Source organism: Strigops habroptila, chromosome 8 (genome assembly GCF_004027225.2).
Source record: "Strigops habroptila isolate Jane chromosome 8, bStrHab1.2.pri, whole genome shotgun sequence".
Classification (NCBI taxonomy): Eukaryota; Metazoa; Chordata; class Aves; order Psittaciformes; family Psittacidae; genus Strigops; species Strigops habroptila.
Genome location: NC_044284.2, coordinates 22,062,999 through 22,077,041, shown reverse-complemented (window position 1 = coordinate 22,077,041; position 14,043 = coordinate 22,062,999). Strand labels below are relative to the sequence as shown.

Sequence of the window (14,043 nt, the reverse complement as noted above, 5' to 3'; positions counted from 1 at the left end):
CTGATGGACAGCAGCTGAGCAGTTGACGTCATCTACCTCAACTTGTGCAAAGCGTTTGACACTGTCCCGCACGACATCCTTGTCTCTAAACTGGAGACACATCAATTTGATGGATGGACTACTTGGTGGATAAAGAATTGGCTGGATTGGCCTCATGCAAAGAGTTGTGGTCAATGGCTCAATGTCCAATTGGACACCAGTAATGAGTTGTGTCCCTCAGGGGTCGGTGTGGGACTGATCTTGTCCAACATCTTTGTCAGCAACATGGACAGTGGGATTTGAGTGCGCCCTCAGCAAGTTTGCCGGCAACACCAAGCTCTGTGGTTCAGTTGATACGCTGGAGGGAAGGGATGCCATCCAGAGGGACCTTGACACGCTTGAGAGGTGGGGCAATGCCAACCTCATGAAGTTCAACCAGCCAAGTGCAAGGTCCTACACTTGGGTCAGGGCAATCCCAGGCACAGTTACAGGTTGGGCGGAGAAGAGATTCAGAGCCCTGCCGGAGAAGGACTTGGGGTGTTGGTTGATGAGCAAACTAACATGAGCTGGCTTCAGTGTGTGCTTGCAGCCCAGAAACTGGCTGTATCCTGGGCTGCATCAAAAGCGTGACTGGCAGGTCGAAGGAGGTGATCCTGCCCCTCTGCTCTGCTCTCATGAGACCCCACTTGGAGTACTGTGTATGGTTCTGGTGTCTCAACATAAGAAGGACATGGAGCTGTTGGAGCAAGTCCAGAGGAGGGCCACGACGGTGTTAAGGGGGCTGGAGCACCTCCCCGTATGAAGACAGGCTGAGAAAGTTGGGGCTGTTCATCCTGGAGAAGGAAGAAGGCTGCGTGGAGACCTCATAGCAGCCTTCCAGTATCTGAAGGGAGCCCTACAAGGATGCTGGAGAGGAACTCTCATTAGCCGACTGTAGTGATAGGACAAGGGGTAATGGGTTTAAACTTAAATAGGGGAAGTTAGTTTAGATACAAGGACGAAGTTCTTTTATTGTGAGGGTGGTGAGGCACTGGAACAGGTTGCCCAAGGAAGTTGGTGAATGCTCCATCCCTGGCAGTGTTCAAGGCCAGGTTGGACAGAGCCTTGGGTGACATGGTCTAGTGGGTGGTGTTCTTGCTCATGCAGAGGGGTTGGAACTAGATGATCTGAAGGTCCTTCCAACCCTAACTAATGATTTTATGATTCTGTATCTTCTTAGGGTTTTGCTTATTCTTTTCATAAGCAAGTAGAGAATTGAATTTGTTGATACCTATTTTTTTGACTTTGACTCCCTTTTGTTGAATTCTGTTATAAATTGGTCCTTTTCTTTATCTTAGGTGTTGCAGAGTCAATGTTTTGGGCTGGGGCTTACCTACAGACCTTGATTTGAGCAGTACAAACCAGATAAGCTCTGCTGTAGAACATGGAGCTAAAATAATACTGCTTTGCATCATGGGCAGAGGGATATCCTTTCTTCTGTGAAGGTCGGGGTAGGTGCATGCAGGGCAGAGATGGGTGGAACCATTGCCATGGGTTATGTAGGTTCGTCTGCGATGGATAAGCAGAAGAGCCCAACGTACAACCAGGGTCAGTGCGAGACGCTGAGAGCATAGCCTGTGAAGAGCTAAGCTTTGGGATTACCTGTGAAGGAACAGAGTGCCATGTACGCAGTCTCTTGCTCAGTCCTTGTCCTGTCCACAGAAGCAGGACACAGCTGAGGTGTGGAAATGCTTGGTAACTGTTTGTCTTCTGCTAATGTCTGCAGCCTGTGCCACCCCCAAGTTAGCTACCTGTCCAGGTCAAACCAGGGTAATGGAAAATAAGTTGAAGAATGCACAGTGACTCAATAAGTGTAAATTTTATTACTGAAGGTGTTTCTTTTGTGGTTTTGTGTTTTTTTGGTTGTGGGTGGTTTTTGTTTGGGGTTTTTTTCTGTTGTTTGTTTGTTTGTTTGTTTGTTTTAAAAAACCCTAAATTAAATTTGACTTAATCTCTCTAGAGGTATGTCTTAAGTCCTAATGCTTGTTACTGGTGTGGAGACTTTCTGGTGTTGCTGGAAGGATGACCTCGCTCATCTTGCTTCACTGGCAACTGTTGTGCCAAAAGTTCCTGGACTTTGTTCTGTGTAGTTGTACTGAGACATTGTCCTGTATTTCTTCCAAAGATTGTCATATGTTTAACTACTGCTTGTGAAAAAGTAAACTTTGAAAGGCAAAAGTATGAGCTTAGTGAAAATGAGAAAATCTGTTGGAGAGAATAACATCCCGGTGCAGACTGGGTATTTCCCAAAAGTGTTTTGGGAAGAACCAAAACTTCTGAATTTCATATACTCAGAATGCTGGTTTTTAAAATTGTTCGTTGTGACCTAGTTTCAGATTATGCAGTGACAACTTTTTATAGTCTGGTGAACCAGGGTCTAGTTTTGATGAACTCTCTGCTCCAAGGAAATGCAATGGGAGATGCATCAGAGGCGTATCCCTGCAGGGATGAAGCAGAGATGGAGAGGCAGCAGAGAACTTTCTGCTTTGAGGAGGTGCAGTTTAGAGGAATTTTTACTCTTAATTTTTTGCATCTCTCACACCTCTGCGTTTTTTAGTGCAGAGCCAAGTGATTCACACTTTGGTGTACTGAAGGAGTGATACTAATCCCTTATTGTCCCTATAACCTTTGCAGATCCAGCCTGAACCTGCTTCTCATGGTCCGTGAGAATAAGGGGAAGATGGCTTAGAATTAGAGAAATATGCAAAATAAATTATTGCAGTTTTAGTATTGGTAGCACATATGCATGTTCAGCTTAGTAAGCCCGATAGCATGCGCTGCTTTTCTCATTGCCCAAATCAGTGGTACCAGTTACCATGACACTGGCCTCAATGGGTGGTTGCCAGAGAATACCACAGTTGCTCTTTTTTCAAGCACATCAGTGTGCTTGTCTTTGTCAGCTATTTTGAAGTTATTGGGCTGTCTGCATGAGTGCGTATTAGGTTCACAGATGAAGTTGTGAATAGGAGGTAGTCAGAGTAAACACTGGTGCCTAATGTTTCTGATCTGGTGCACTTGCCAGTATGTTTCTGGATTCCGATGTAGGCAGTGACACTGTAAAATCTCAACAACACTGATGGTTTATCCAGACACTTTTCAAGTGGGTGTTGGCTTGCTTAAGGAAAGCTAACTTGCAGCCTTTTATACTCATATTTCTCTCTGAGCTTTGTAGTGGATTAGATGTTTATACTAAATGTTTTAGAAGTGGAAAAATCTTTTGTTTACTCAGTGCATTTTGTGTAGGAGTGAAGCCTTCGAAGGTTAAATTTCTTTGGCATAATGTAATACTGTTAAGAATAAACAGAAGTGCTGTCTAGGTTGTTTGTGGTCATGATCTCTATATCAAGCACATACAAACCATGAATAATACCACTGTTCAAAACATGTGAATTCACCTTAAAATAAGTGGATAAAACTTCTGTATCCTTGGATGCAAAGAAAGAAGCTCTAGTTAATTCATCAAAGGTTAGGGGGAAATAATGAATGTAAGTGTATGGAAAGGTATCACGGTCTTTGGCTTAAAGTACAGATGCATCATAGAAGGTTGGAAGGGATCTTACAGACTATCTAGTTGCGACTTCCCTACCATGGACAGGGACACCTCCCACAAGACCAGGTTGCTCAAAGCCCTGTCCAACCTGGCCTTGAACACTGCCAGGGATGGGGCAGCCACAGCTTCTCTGGGCAACCTGTGCCAGTGTCTCACCACCCTCGCAGTAAGGAACTTCTTCCTTATATCTAATCTAAATCTAGCTTCTTGCAGTTTAAAGCCATTTCCCCTTGTCCTATCCCTACATGTCTTCATAAAAATTCCTTCTCCAGCTATCTTATAGGCCCCCTTTAGGTGCCAAAAGACTGCTGTGGAGTCTCCCTGAAGCCTTCTCTTCTCCAGGTTGAATAACAAAGTATTTTGTTGTATTTATCCTCAAACTACTTTTAAAAAATCTGGTCTTAGGTATGTATGTTACGTTTACAAGAAATGTAGGAATACTTTCAAAAAATTAATTTGCCGTGCAGTTCTAGGCATATTACTTAAGTACTTCTTTTTTGCCATTTTATTATTTTTCAATGTAAGAATTTTTAAAAACATGATACATTATTTTCTACTTCTAGTTTCTGTTACTGGAATTCAAAGTTTTCTAGCAGTAATAAATCAATTAACTTTGCTTATTTACTGAAGTCAGTAAAATTAAATAAAAGGCATAGCATTTTTGAGCTAGTTGGTTTTAATTATTTGAAAGCTGTGTGGCCTAAGTTACTACAACATGACATTAATTACTTTTTAAGATGACTAATCGTAGAAAGGAGACAAGTCTTATTGGTTGTGTCAAAATAATATATATATATATATATATATTTTTTTTTATTTTTTTTTTTAGGACTATCCAAGAGTAAAAATTGGTGTTTTCATTGAACAACCCACTCCTTTTCTACCTAAATTTTTAGACAGACTGTTGACTTTGGATTACCCAAAGGAGGTGCTCAGTATCTTCGTTCATAATAATGTAAGTATGATGTTACCATTATGAAAGCTTCAATTTTTGGAAATTATGGTATGAATGAAAGTGGTGTGAAGAAATATAAAACTGCATAGGAAAAGAGAATCTTTCAGAATTTATTATGCAGAAGTGGAAAAATTACACAAATTCTGTCAGTGCTTGCTGAAATCTATTTAAAGAAACTGCATAGATTCTTTCTCTTTTACTAATGAAAAAGATTGTATTTTAAAGTGTTCTGCTTCTGGGAGAAGTACTAATTGACACAAAACAGTAGGGTAGGGTAAGATAGAATAGTTCCAATTGAAGGGGCCTACAAAGGTCATCTACATCAACTGCCCTGACCACTTCAGGACTGACCAAAAGTTATATGGCATGTTACTAATAACTGTTATTCAGTAATTGACATTGGATTTGCTTGTTGATACCCCCGTGCATTCTAGAGTGGCATAAAAACCTGTGTGCCACTGAGGTTGTAGGACAAGTTTTAAAGATTGTAAAATAAGTATCTTGAAAAAATATTGCATAAACAGCCTGTGAATCTCGGATCATTGGTCTGGAAGTACAGCTTTGATTTACATTGCTGATGTGTTAGGTTCTTTGCTAAATTTTGGACACGAGCTTCATTTCAATGACATATATTGGAATATCTTCAAATACTATTTGCCATCTGTTGTTTAGGATAGAATACAATGTGCTCTTGGACACTGTGTTGATGATTTCACAGCAGCTTGTACTTTTCACTATAAACAATGTTAACATGATTACAGGAGGTTTACCATGAAAAGCACATCAAGAAATTCTGGGAAAAGCCAAGAACATCATCAAAAATATAAAAATTGTTGGACCTGAAGAAAATCTGAGTCAAGCAGAAGCGCGGAACATGGGAATGTAAATACTAATTAATACATCTGTTATAATGATGGATACATTAACATTTTTTCATTTCTTATATGTATTAGTTGCCTCTTAAGCACTAACAACTTTACATCTTAAGATACAAAAGTGGGAGCTTTTGTGGTAGAACAAGATCTAGGTAGAAGATAGGAACTGTTGAGTATTTTATAGTTTCTGTCTAACATAAAAAGCTGTTGGCCATTGTGAAGACATTTCTCTGGTTTGGACTACTTCAGTAGTCTGTCATTTGTCTTTTAATGAAGGCATAGACAATAGTAGACTACAAAGAAATAAGGTGTGTCAGGCTATTTTTACATTACAGTTAAACATGGATATTTATTAAATATGAGCGTAAACTCAAGGTTTTTTTAAGAATGCTGTTGAAATTAAATAGATGGTACAATACAACGAACTTTAATAAAAGGTTTGTGCAGAAAATTGTAGCAGTAATTTAAAAAATAATGTGTAAGCAGGTGCAAATGTAAATAGAAATTCTAATTGCAGTATATCTTCTGAAAAAAGTATTGGGTCGGGTTGTATTTTTTTTTTTATTCAAAACCTTTTCAAGTTAACTTATCTCCCGGACTGATTTCACAGAAGTACCTCTTGCATCGAACATGCGTTTAACAATTGCACAATTGTTGTCCTAGTCCCTCCTTTGTTTTTTTGTTTGTGTTTTTGGTGTTTTTTTGGTTTTTTTTTAATGATACTACATTTAAGTAAAAACATGGTTAAAGCTGGACCTGAGTGTACAGGTGAGAGAATTGTATTTCTTTCTGCAGCTCAGGAGACAGGAATATCCGTTGGAAGTGCTCTAGCAGAAGTTTCTGCTTTCGGGAGGGTGGCGGAAGAAAGGACTTGCAAAGACAACTGACTTGATCTTGTCTTTAGTCTTGCTCCCCCCCCCTTTTTTTTCTTCTCTCCTTTCATTCTTAATAGAGAATCCAAATCTTTATCTTTTATACCTCACACTTGCCAGGCCTAATCAGAACATAGGAGTATGTAATAGTATCCTGTGTCAGACTTGCCTGTCCGGAGGGTCTCTTTAGTGGCTACAGGGCTGGCTACTACCAGAGTTGCTCATGGCTCTTCCAGTATATCCATCAGTCAGACTATGGAGTTTTACAGACCGTGAAGAACTTGCTTGTAGCTTTTGAGCAGGCTTCATTCTCATATAATTCTTCCACTCTGTTTTCTCCCAAATGTACCATGAGTGTCAGAGCGGAGAAATTAATTTCAGAAGGCCCTTTTATATTACAAGGTTAAGAGCATAGCACAAGCTGTTCATGGCATCAGTTGAAAGAATGAAGGTCTAGTCCTGATTCCCCATGGTGTTCATGGAAGTTTGTTTGAATGGGGTTTTGTTGTGCTGAAGCCACTGGGAAACTTATATTTGGCAGAAGGTCCAAGCCTCTCCCTTAGCTTTTCTAGGAAACACTACAGATGTCCAATGTTAGTGTAGGCAGCCATTCACATGTTTATAAATCATTCTTTCTTTGTTTCCAATAGTCTCTAGAGCAAATGTACCATGTTTGCAAGCTTTTTGTAGTAGTGTATGTTACATGTAACTAAGGTGGAATTTCTGGAGTTGCCTTTTCCTCTTTGTTATATAGACAGCGTAAGTTGTAATCTTTAGTGTAATTAATTTCTATACTGTTACTAAATGTCACCCAAAGATCTTTAAACCTGTCATCTTTTGGTAGAGCCTACTGATGTTAAAATGTGACAGAGGTTTTCATATTATATGTCTTTGATCTATGGATAAAAATTAGTAATTTAAATGTATATTTGCACAAAATAATTTCAAATTCTATTTTGTAAGGCAGGAGATAATCACACTTGTGTTGTGTTCCACTGGATACACTACGCTGTGATTTGCTATCCATGGTCTGGATATAATTTGACCCGTACTGCTCCTGCTTTGAAAGGCATCTTTAGTAAAGATTCTGTCCTAAAGAGATACCTCATGTTTTCTCTATACATTATGTACAACGCATGTGGAATGAGATCTTGCCAGAATACTGATTCATCCAGAAAGTATGAGTGTTAGTAGTAGGATCTTTCATGTGAACAATGTGGATATAGTTTGACAGCTCCTTTGAATTTGACTGAAGCAGGTTGAGTTCATCTGCGGCTTCCTTTGCACTACTGTTGTGCTTGGCTACGTTGGTGAACACACAAACTTCTCGGGAACAGAAGTGCAGGATATTCATGGCAAAGGCAGTTAATATAAAAAATGGCCTACTTTCAACCCTTCAGCTTGCTTCCAATGTAAAAACCTAAATTGTTTCTCAGTAATACCATGATGGGAACAACTTGTAAAGAGTGATTCTTCAAAGCTGTTTAATGGTTTGATTTACAAAGATTGATATATTCAGTCTTCTGATTAATTTTCTCCTGCCTCTTGTCTGCATTATTGACTGATAGTTTGTTCCATCTGCCTCAAACACTTGCTTTCGTTCTTTTTCCAAATTAGCTGATTTTAGTGTATCTCTGTTAATTTGAAGTAGACGTAGAATTAATTTGGACTACTCATTTGAACATTTCACACAAAAAGTTTATGTATCTGAAGCAGCAAAACAGGCAGAGAGAGGGAAAAAAACCCAAACAACCCAGCCACCCAACCCTTAGGCATCGAAGGCCTGGTTTGTTTTCAGCAGAATACTTCTGAGTATGTAATGCAGTTGGGTCAGTTTTCTTTCTCCTTACCTTTTTCCTCACTGTCCCTCTCCATTTTGGCTCAGTAAAAAGTGGTGAGAAATCACAATGATTGATTGATCACAATTCTCAGTAAATGAGACTCTCTGATGTCAATATAAATGTGAGAAAATAACATTTTTTTTTTAATTTGACCCATAGCCATACAGCAAGCCTCTGTCTACTTTTCTCATTCACACAATTGAAGCATTTACTTTCCTGCTGTACCTTGACATGGAAAACTCTCTCCTGCACTTGTGAAAGTTGGATAGGCATTGGAAAAGACCCAAAACTGTGCAGTCCGCAAAAACTTGTTATGATTCTGTTACTGCAAAAGATGGTCAAAGAAACTGTCGAAGACTTGATTTTTAGAAAGGAGCTTTAGAAAGCAGGCATTCCTTATTGCAGTGCTGGTTGTACATGCAAATAATTTCACAAAGGTGAGCGCACCTGGAGTCTACAAGCAGCATCCATATATCCAACAACTTATGCATATTTACAACTTTTCTGGGAGCTGCTTTACATATTCTCTAGATTTCCTGGAACTAATTATAATATCTGCATTTTAATTACGCATGTGTTTCCTTGCTGAGTGGTGTCTCTCAAGAGGTCTCTGGTGGTCAAGGATAGTCTCCCTCACTGTATCCACTGATTGACCTGTGTGCTTGTGCATGTGCAAAAGACTCTTAAGAATTACATAACAACTGTGTCCGTGTTTTAGGTCAGAATGTTCTGATTTTTTTCCTGTCTTGAAGAACCGGCCCTATCCGCTTTGGTCGTTTCTTATCTTCAAAGGCTGCCCTTGTTTTATACATAGCCCAAGGCTGCACCAGCCCATCTTGCTCTCAACAGAGCAGTCCCAATTTACGACCTAACATCTTTGCTTACCATTAACAAAGTGGTTTTAATTTACAACTTAGCATTTTAGCTTACAATTCAATAATACTGGCAGACAGGAGTGCACTGCTTTCCTTTCTGTGGACTGAAACATAATGAAAAGGAATGAAAATAAATCAGGGTAAAGAGAAGGAAAGTTTAGTTGCATGTTGTCTAAGTGTTTTTTCTGCTTGTACATCACTTGAAACCCTAAAATAGCATTTCCACGTAATGTTCCCTCCCTCCCTAGCTTGACTACAAGGACTATATTAGAATTCTTATTGTTGGTTCTTTTTTGTTTAAGAAAACAAAATTTGTGGATTTGCCTTTTTGGAGATGAGATTTCAGCCAGCTGTTACAGAATTTGTTATGACAGAAAATGTAAAATAACAATATGAAATATATTCAGGCAATAACAGAAGGTGGGGAAATACAGGAATTTATTTCATTCACTTCTCTGTGGTTTTATTTATAAAAAGCTTGTTTTCCATAATCTTTTTTCCCCCGGTACTTGTGTACTTCAGGGTTGGTTTGTTTGTTTTGGGGGGAGAGGTGGAGGGTGTTGTTTTTTTTCTTAGTAATAGAACTAGTTAGGAATTTTCCTGGACTTTTTAAAAAATTATAGTTACCTCAATTACTAGTGGGAATGCACACATTTTAATGAAATTTTCCATTGAAAGCTTTCAGAGGTTTCAGGAAGAATAGTAGATCAGAATCAGTTCTAGAGTTCACTGACCTCACTGTTGAATTTTGAGCTGAATTTGGGACCTCCTATGTGTTTTATGAAAGAGGATGTTAAGTCATTGTCTCTGAGCTCTTGGTTTCAGTCCTTTGAGTAAGGCAAGTATCTTGGCTATGGTTGAAGGAAGGTCAGGGATTAAATCTGTGTCTCCCAGATGTCAAGTGATTGCTGTTGGGAGTCTTAGATTTTCTGGAGCTGCTTCTCCTGAACACTTCAGCACTTTCAGGTTTCAGCCTCAGATGGAGGAGGAACATTTTGAGCTTTGAGTGTTGTAGAAGAAAAACAACTTCCCCACCTATATCTGGTTTCAGTAGCTTCCGGGTGTGGTAACTGCGGTAACAATACTTAAGCCCAAGATGCAAAACTAAACATTAGTGCTTTATCTGTTTCGTGGCTGCATTTGTTTGTTTTTAGTGATTGTTGGTAAGAGTTTCCTTATGCTGTTGTGGCCATCTGGAGAGATGCAAAATGTAGCCCTAAAAGGCAGGCTGTATCAGCCAGTCTTTGAGTGAGTGTTGCAGACTTGTATCTGGGTCTTTCTTTCAGAGGTCTGTCAAGTAGAGTAAGTGCTCTCTCTTTGGGCTCATAGTCCACATTTAGAATTGTATTTTCAAACTGTGAGGGGTATAGAAATGATAAGTGCATTAATTGCAAATTCAAACTATATCTAAAAAATAAAAAATAAAAAAAAAAAAGTAAGTGACTTTAAAGGGTAAAGAAATGGGTTAGACCATATGTCTTACTACTATAAACAACTAGACCCTTGGAATATCTCAGTGGAAAGTTTGATGAAGAGCAGTCACACTTCCCATTTTCAGATGAGGTCAGTGTTCTAGATGGGCTTGTGATTTGTAGGCAAGGTTAAACATTGCTCTGATTGTAGAATACTTTAAACTGATTTGCTGACCTTCACATTTCCAACAAAAAATCCTGGTCATCTTCTGAATTTTTGTTAGGAAAGCCACCGAAATGGCTTTCTTTTCAATAGTTGATCTTAGCAGGTGGAGAGTAAAGCAAGTAGATGAAGGGTTGTAGCCATTCAATTTAGATTAGGAAGTATGTTACTATACATATGAGTATTGCTAGAAAGCACTTTCCACTTGTTCCTTGCTGCAACCTGGATACACATAATAGTTTCAAATATAATCTGGTATTTCTACGTCTGGTGAGGTTAGCATACACTGTAAGAAGGTAATACTTCAAAGCATGGGAATACCCAGGATTACTTTTATTTCCTTGGGAAAGCTACTTGGCAACTTTGAAAGCCTAAAAGAGAAAATGCATGAATTTCTTAAGAGTAGGCTTGCTTTATTACTTTTGACAGAAACTTTACAACTCTTTCTGTATATCTGAAATGTGAAGATTTTGTAGATGTTTTTGTTAGTGACTTTAAAATGCAAGGTCAAAACTTATACTTTGCGTTTGACATTGTGACTTGTGTCTGTAAACGCATAGAGAATTATGCTTCAAACATGGTTTTGCAGTTTAGTGATCCAGTCTTCAATGCTGTGTAGCAAGAAATAAGGAAAAAAAAAATGAGTCTGAGTACGGTCAGAATAATAGCCTGATTTTTTTTTTTTTTTTTTCTTTTTTTGTCTTTTTGTATCTGTACACACACACACACAATATAAACACATATTTAATATGGGTATATATATTATTTATACACATTGTATTATAATTTTATGTATTTAATATTCTTCATTACAGGGGTTAAAATCAGAATTGAAAGAAGTAATGCTTTCAAAGGATTCTCAGATTATTGAATATATTACTGAATGACTATGACTTGGACCAAAACTTAGTGCATAGTAGCTTTTACTAAAGTTCGTAAAGACTAGGGATCACTTACTTCTTTTTTTCCTTTTTTTTTTCTTTTTTTTAGATAAATAAGGCATCTGATCCATATTTTTAAATAATCTTTTAGTTTATCACACTACTATAATCTGAAGGCACCTTTCTTTTACCATACTACACTGCAGAGGGCTTTTAATGCAATGTATGAGTAGAGCACTTGGTTGTGATTTGGGTTTTTTGAGGTTTTTGCTTTGTGGTTTATGAATTTTTTTCTGGACATGTGCAAGTTAACCATTCCTTTTTGTCTTTTTAGGGACCTTTGTCGCCAGGATAAAGCATGTGAATATTACTTCAGCATAGATGCAGATGTTGTGCTGACAAACCCAAAAACTTTAAGAATACTGATAGAACAGAACAGGTGTGGTATATCTCTTGATTTTACAGAATTTTCTCTAGCTTGAAAGGATTCTCTGGGGCCCATACAGAGAAAGTAAGATCCTGTCTGTTCTTGCAGTTTGGTCCTCTTTATTTACCTGTGGTATTTGATTACTATAGTTCATAACTGGCTCAGAGGCCAGCAATTAACAAAGCATTTTGTTCCTGTCAAACAGCAATTCCTGATGTGAATTTCAAATGCTTCAGAGTTCCTCTGAAAAGAATGGTATGGTATAAGCAGGTTTTATGAAATGAATTATAGTTTCACTGACTAATGATTTGGTCACCCACAAAATGATAAAAAAAACCATCCAAAACCCAAACCAACCCCAAAAAACAGCAATAAAAACACCTCAAAACAAAACCTAACAAAAACTCCTAGAGTTTACTACTCTGGTATTGCAGTATTATTATTTTCTTTTTAAATCATAAATGCAATAAAATAGTGGAAATGTATTGGAGATGAATCAGGTGTAATGACCAGTCTCATCTTGTATTGGTATGTAGTTAGGTGTACAAAGCTGTGACTTTATCATCAGTAGCTTTTGGTGGGCTGGGCCTGCTGTGAGTGCTGTACACTTTACTCCTGCCAATTTTCAAATTCTCATTTGAGGTAGGTAAGTGGTGTTTGCCTGTTCATAATGCATCTGGGCATCTCAGGTCTATCACAGGAAGATAAATTATCAATGTCTGTTTCAATCTACTAGTGACAAGGGCTGAAACTTAAGTAAAGATCTGGCTGCCAATCATTTGCATTATATTCCTTGTAATATTTACTGTTACAGAAAAAGGCTAAAAGGCAGGTACACTAGGTGGAAGAAACAGAAGCTTTGCAAAATATATCTACCAGTAGTCATCCTCTGAAACAAAGTGCCATTTTATTCTTTTTATTCTGGTCAACTTAGATTTCCCCTTTTTACTCTTACAAAGTTTTGGGTAAGCAGAGTGGGTGGTTTGTATTGTTTTTTGTTTTGGTTTGGTTTTTTGTTTGTTCGTCTTGTTTTTTCTGCCTTTATTTTTTTAACATCTCTGACTTTGGGATGCATTTTGTCTTTATGCTATGGGCAGTATTTTGTTGCTGACTGAAAAATCAAGCCACCTCAAATTTGTAGGGATCTTTGCTTTTGTTACATGTGTTGTCTCCAGGCAGTGGGTGCTTGGATGCTGTTTCTTCCAGCTTAAGCTCAGAAGAGCTATTGCAAAATTTGACAGTCATTGGTGTTTTAACTACGCCGTACTCCAAACTGAGTAAAACTGGTATATTTTGATGTTTTAGTCTGTGTGTAACGGTTCATATTTTCTTATTCAATATGTTGCTTCACAGAAAGATAATTGCTCCACTTGTAACTCGTCATGGGAAGCTTTGGTCCAATTTCTGGGGTGCTTTGAGCCCAGATGGCTATTATGCTCGATCAGAAGATTATGTTGATATTGTCCAAGGAAACAGAGTGTAAGTAACTGTAAGCTGATTTTTAGAGTTAAGGCACCTAGTATAGTTATTAGCAACATATTCTTAAATTTTCATGCACTATGGTATTCCTGAAGAGCTTAGATTAGTTATATTGTTTAGTTTTTTCTATTTCATAGACATGTTTTCCCATTTGTTTTTTCCCATTCATAATTTGAATAAAAAAGCAGTGTTTAAGCCAGGCATAGTCATTACTAGTACCTGTCTGATTGTCTGGTTACTCTAGCAGTGCATAATACAGAAAGTGACAATACAAATAGCAAACCGAAAACACCATATCCCAGGAGCCTCAGGCCAAAGCCATGATTGTTGCATTCATCAGATGACTTCTTCATCTCTTTGGGGCAAATGCTTAATCAACAGCTAGAATTTCTTTGTGTTTCTTCCTGTATATTCTGTTGCTCTGTATATTCAAGATGCTCTTGAGAAATATGTTTGTCACATAGCCTTTTGGGTTTGTCCTTCCCCTAAACAAATGTGATATAAGTTGTTCTAAGCTTGGCTTTTCCATATGGTGATGCCTCTTCATTGCCCTGGAAGAGCAAAAGGTCTGAAACAGATTGAGTGCTTGAATAGAACTAGTTCATTTTCAATTACGCTGAAAGATGTGCTCGTGG

At 38.1% G+C, this 14,043-nt stretch overlaps 1 protein-coding gene across 1 annotated transcript in view; it reads left to right on the top strand.

Moving 5' to 3' along the window:
* PLOD2 (procollagen-lysine,2-oxoglutarate 5-dioxygenase 2) overlaps positions 1-14,043 on the top strand; it is a 59,566-nt gene that overhangs the window by 34,369 nt on the left and 11,154 nt on the right. The window contains 5 exon segments of the mRNA XM_030494975.1: positions 4,398-4,523; positions 5,285-5,318; positions 5,321-5,405; positions 11,837-11,941; positions 13,283-13,408. Coding sequence (XP_030350835.1) covers positions 4,398-4,523; positions 5,285-5,318; positions 5,321-5,405; positions 11,837-11,941; positions 13,283-13,408 — 476 coding nt within the window.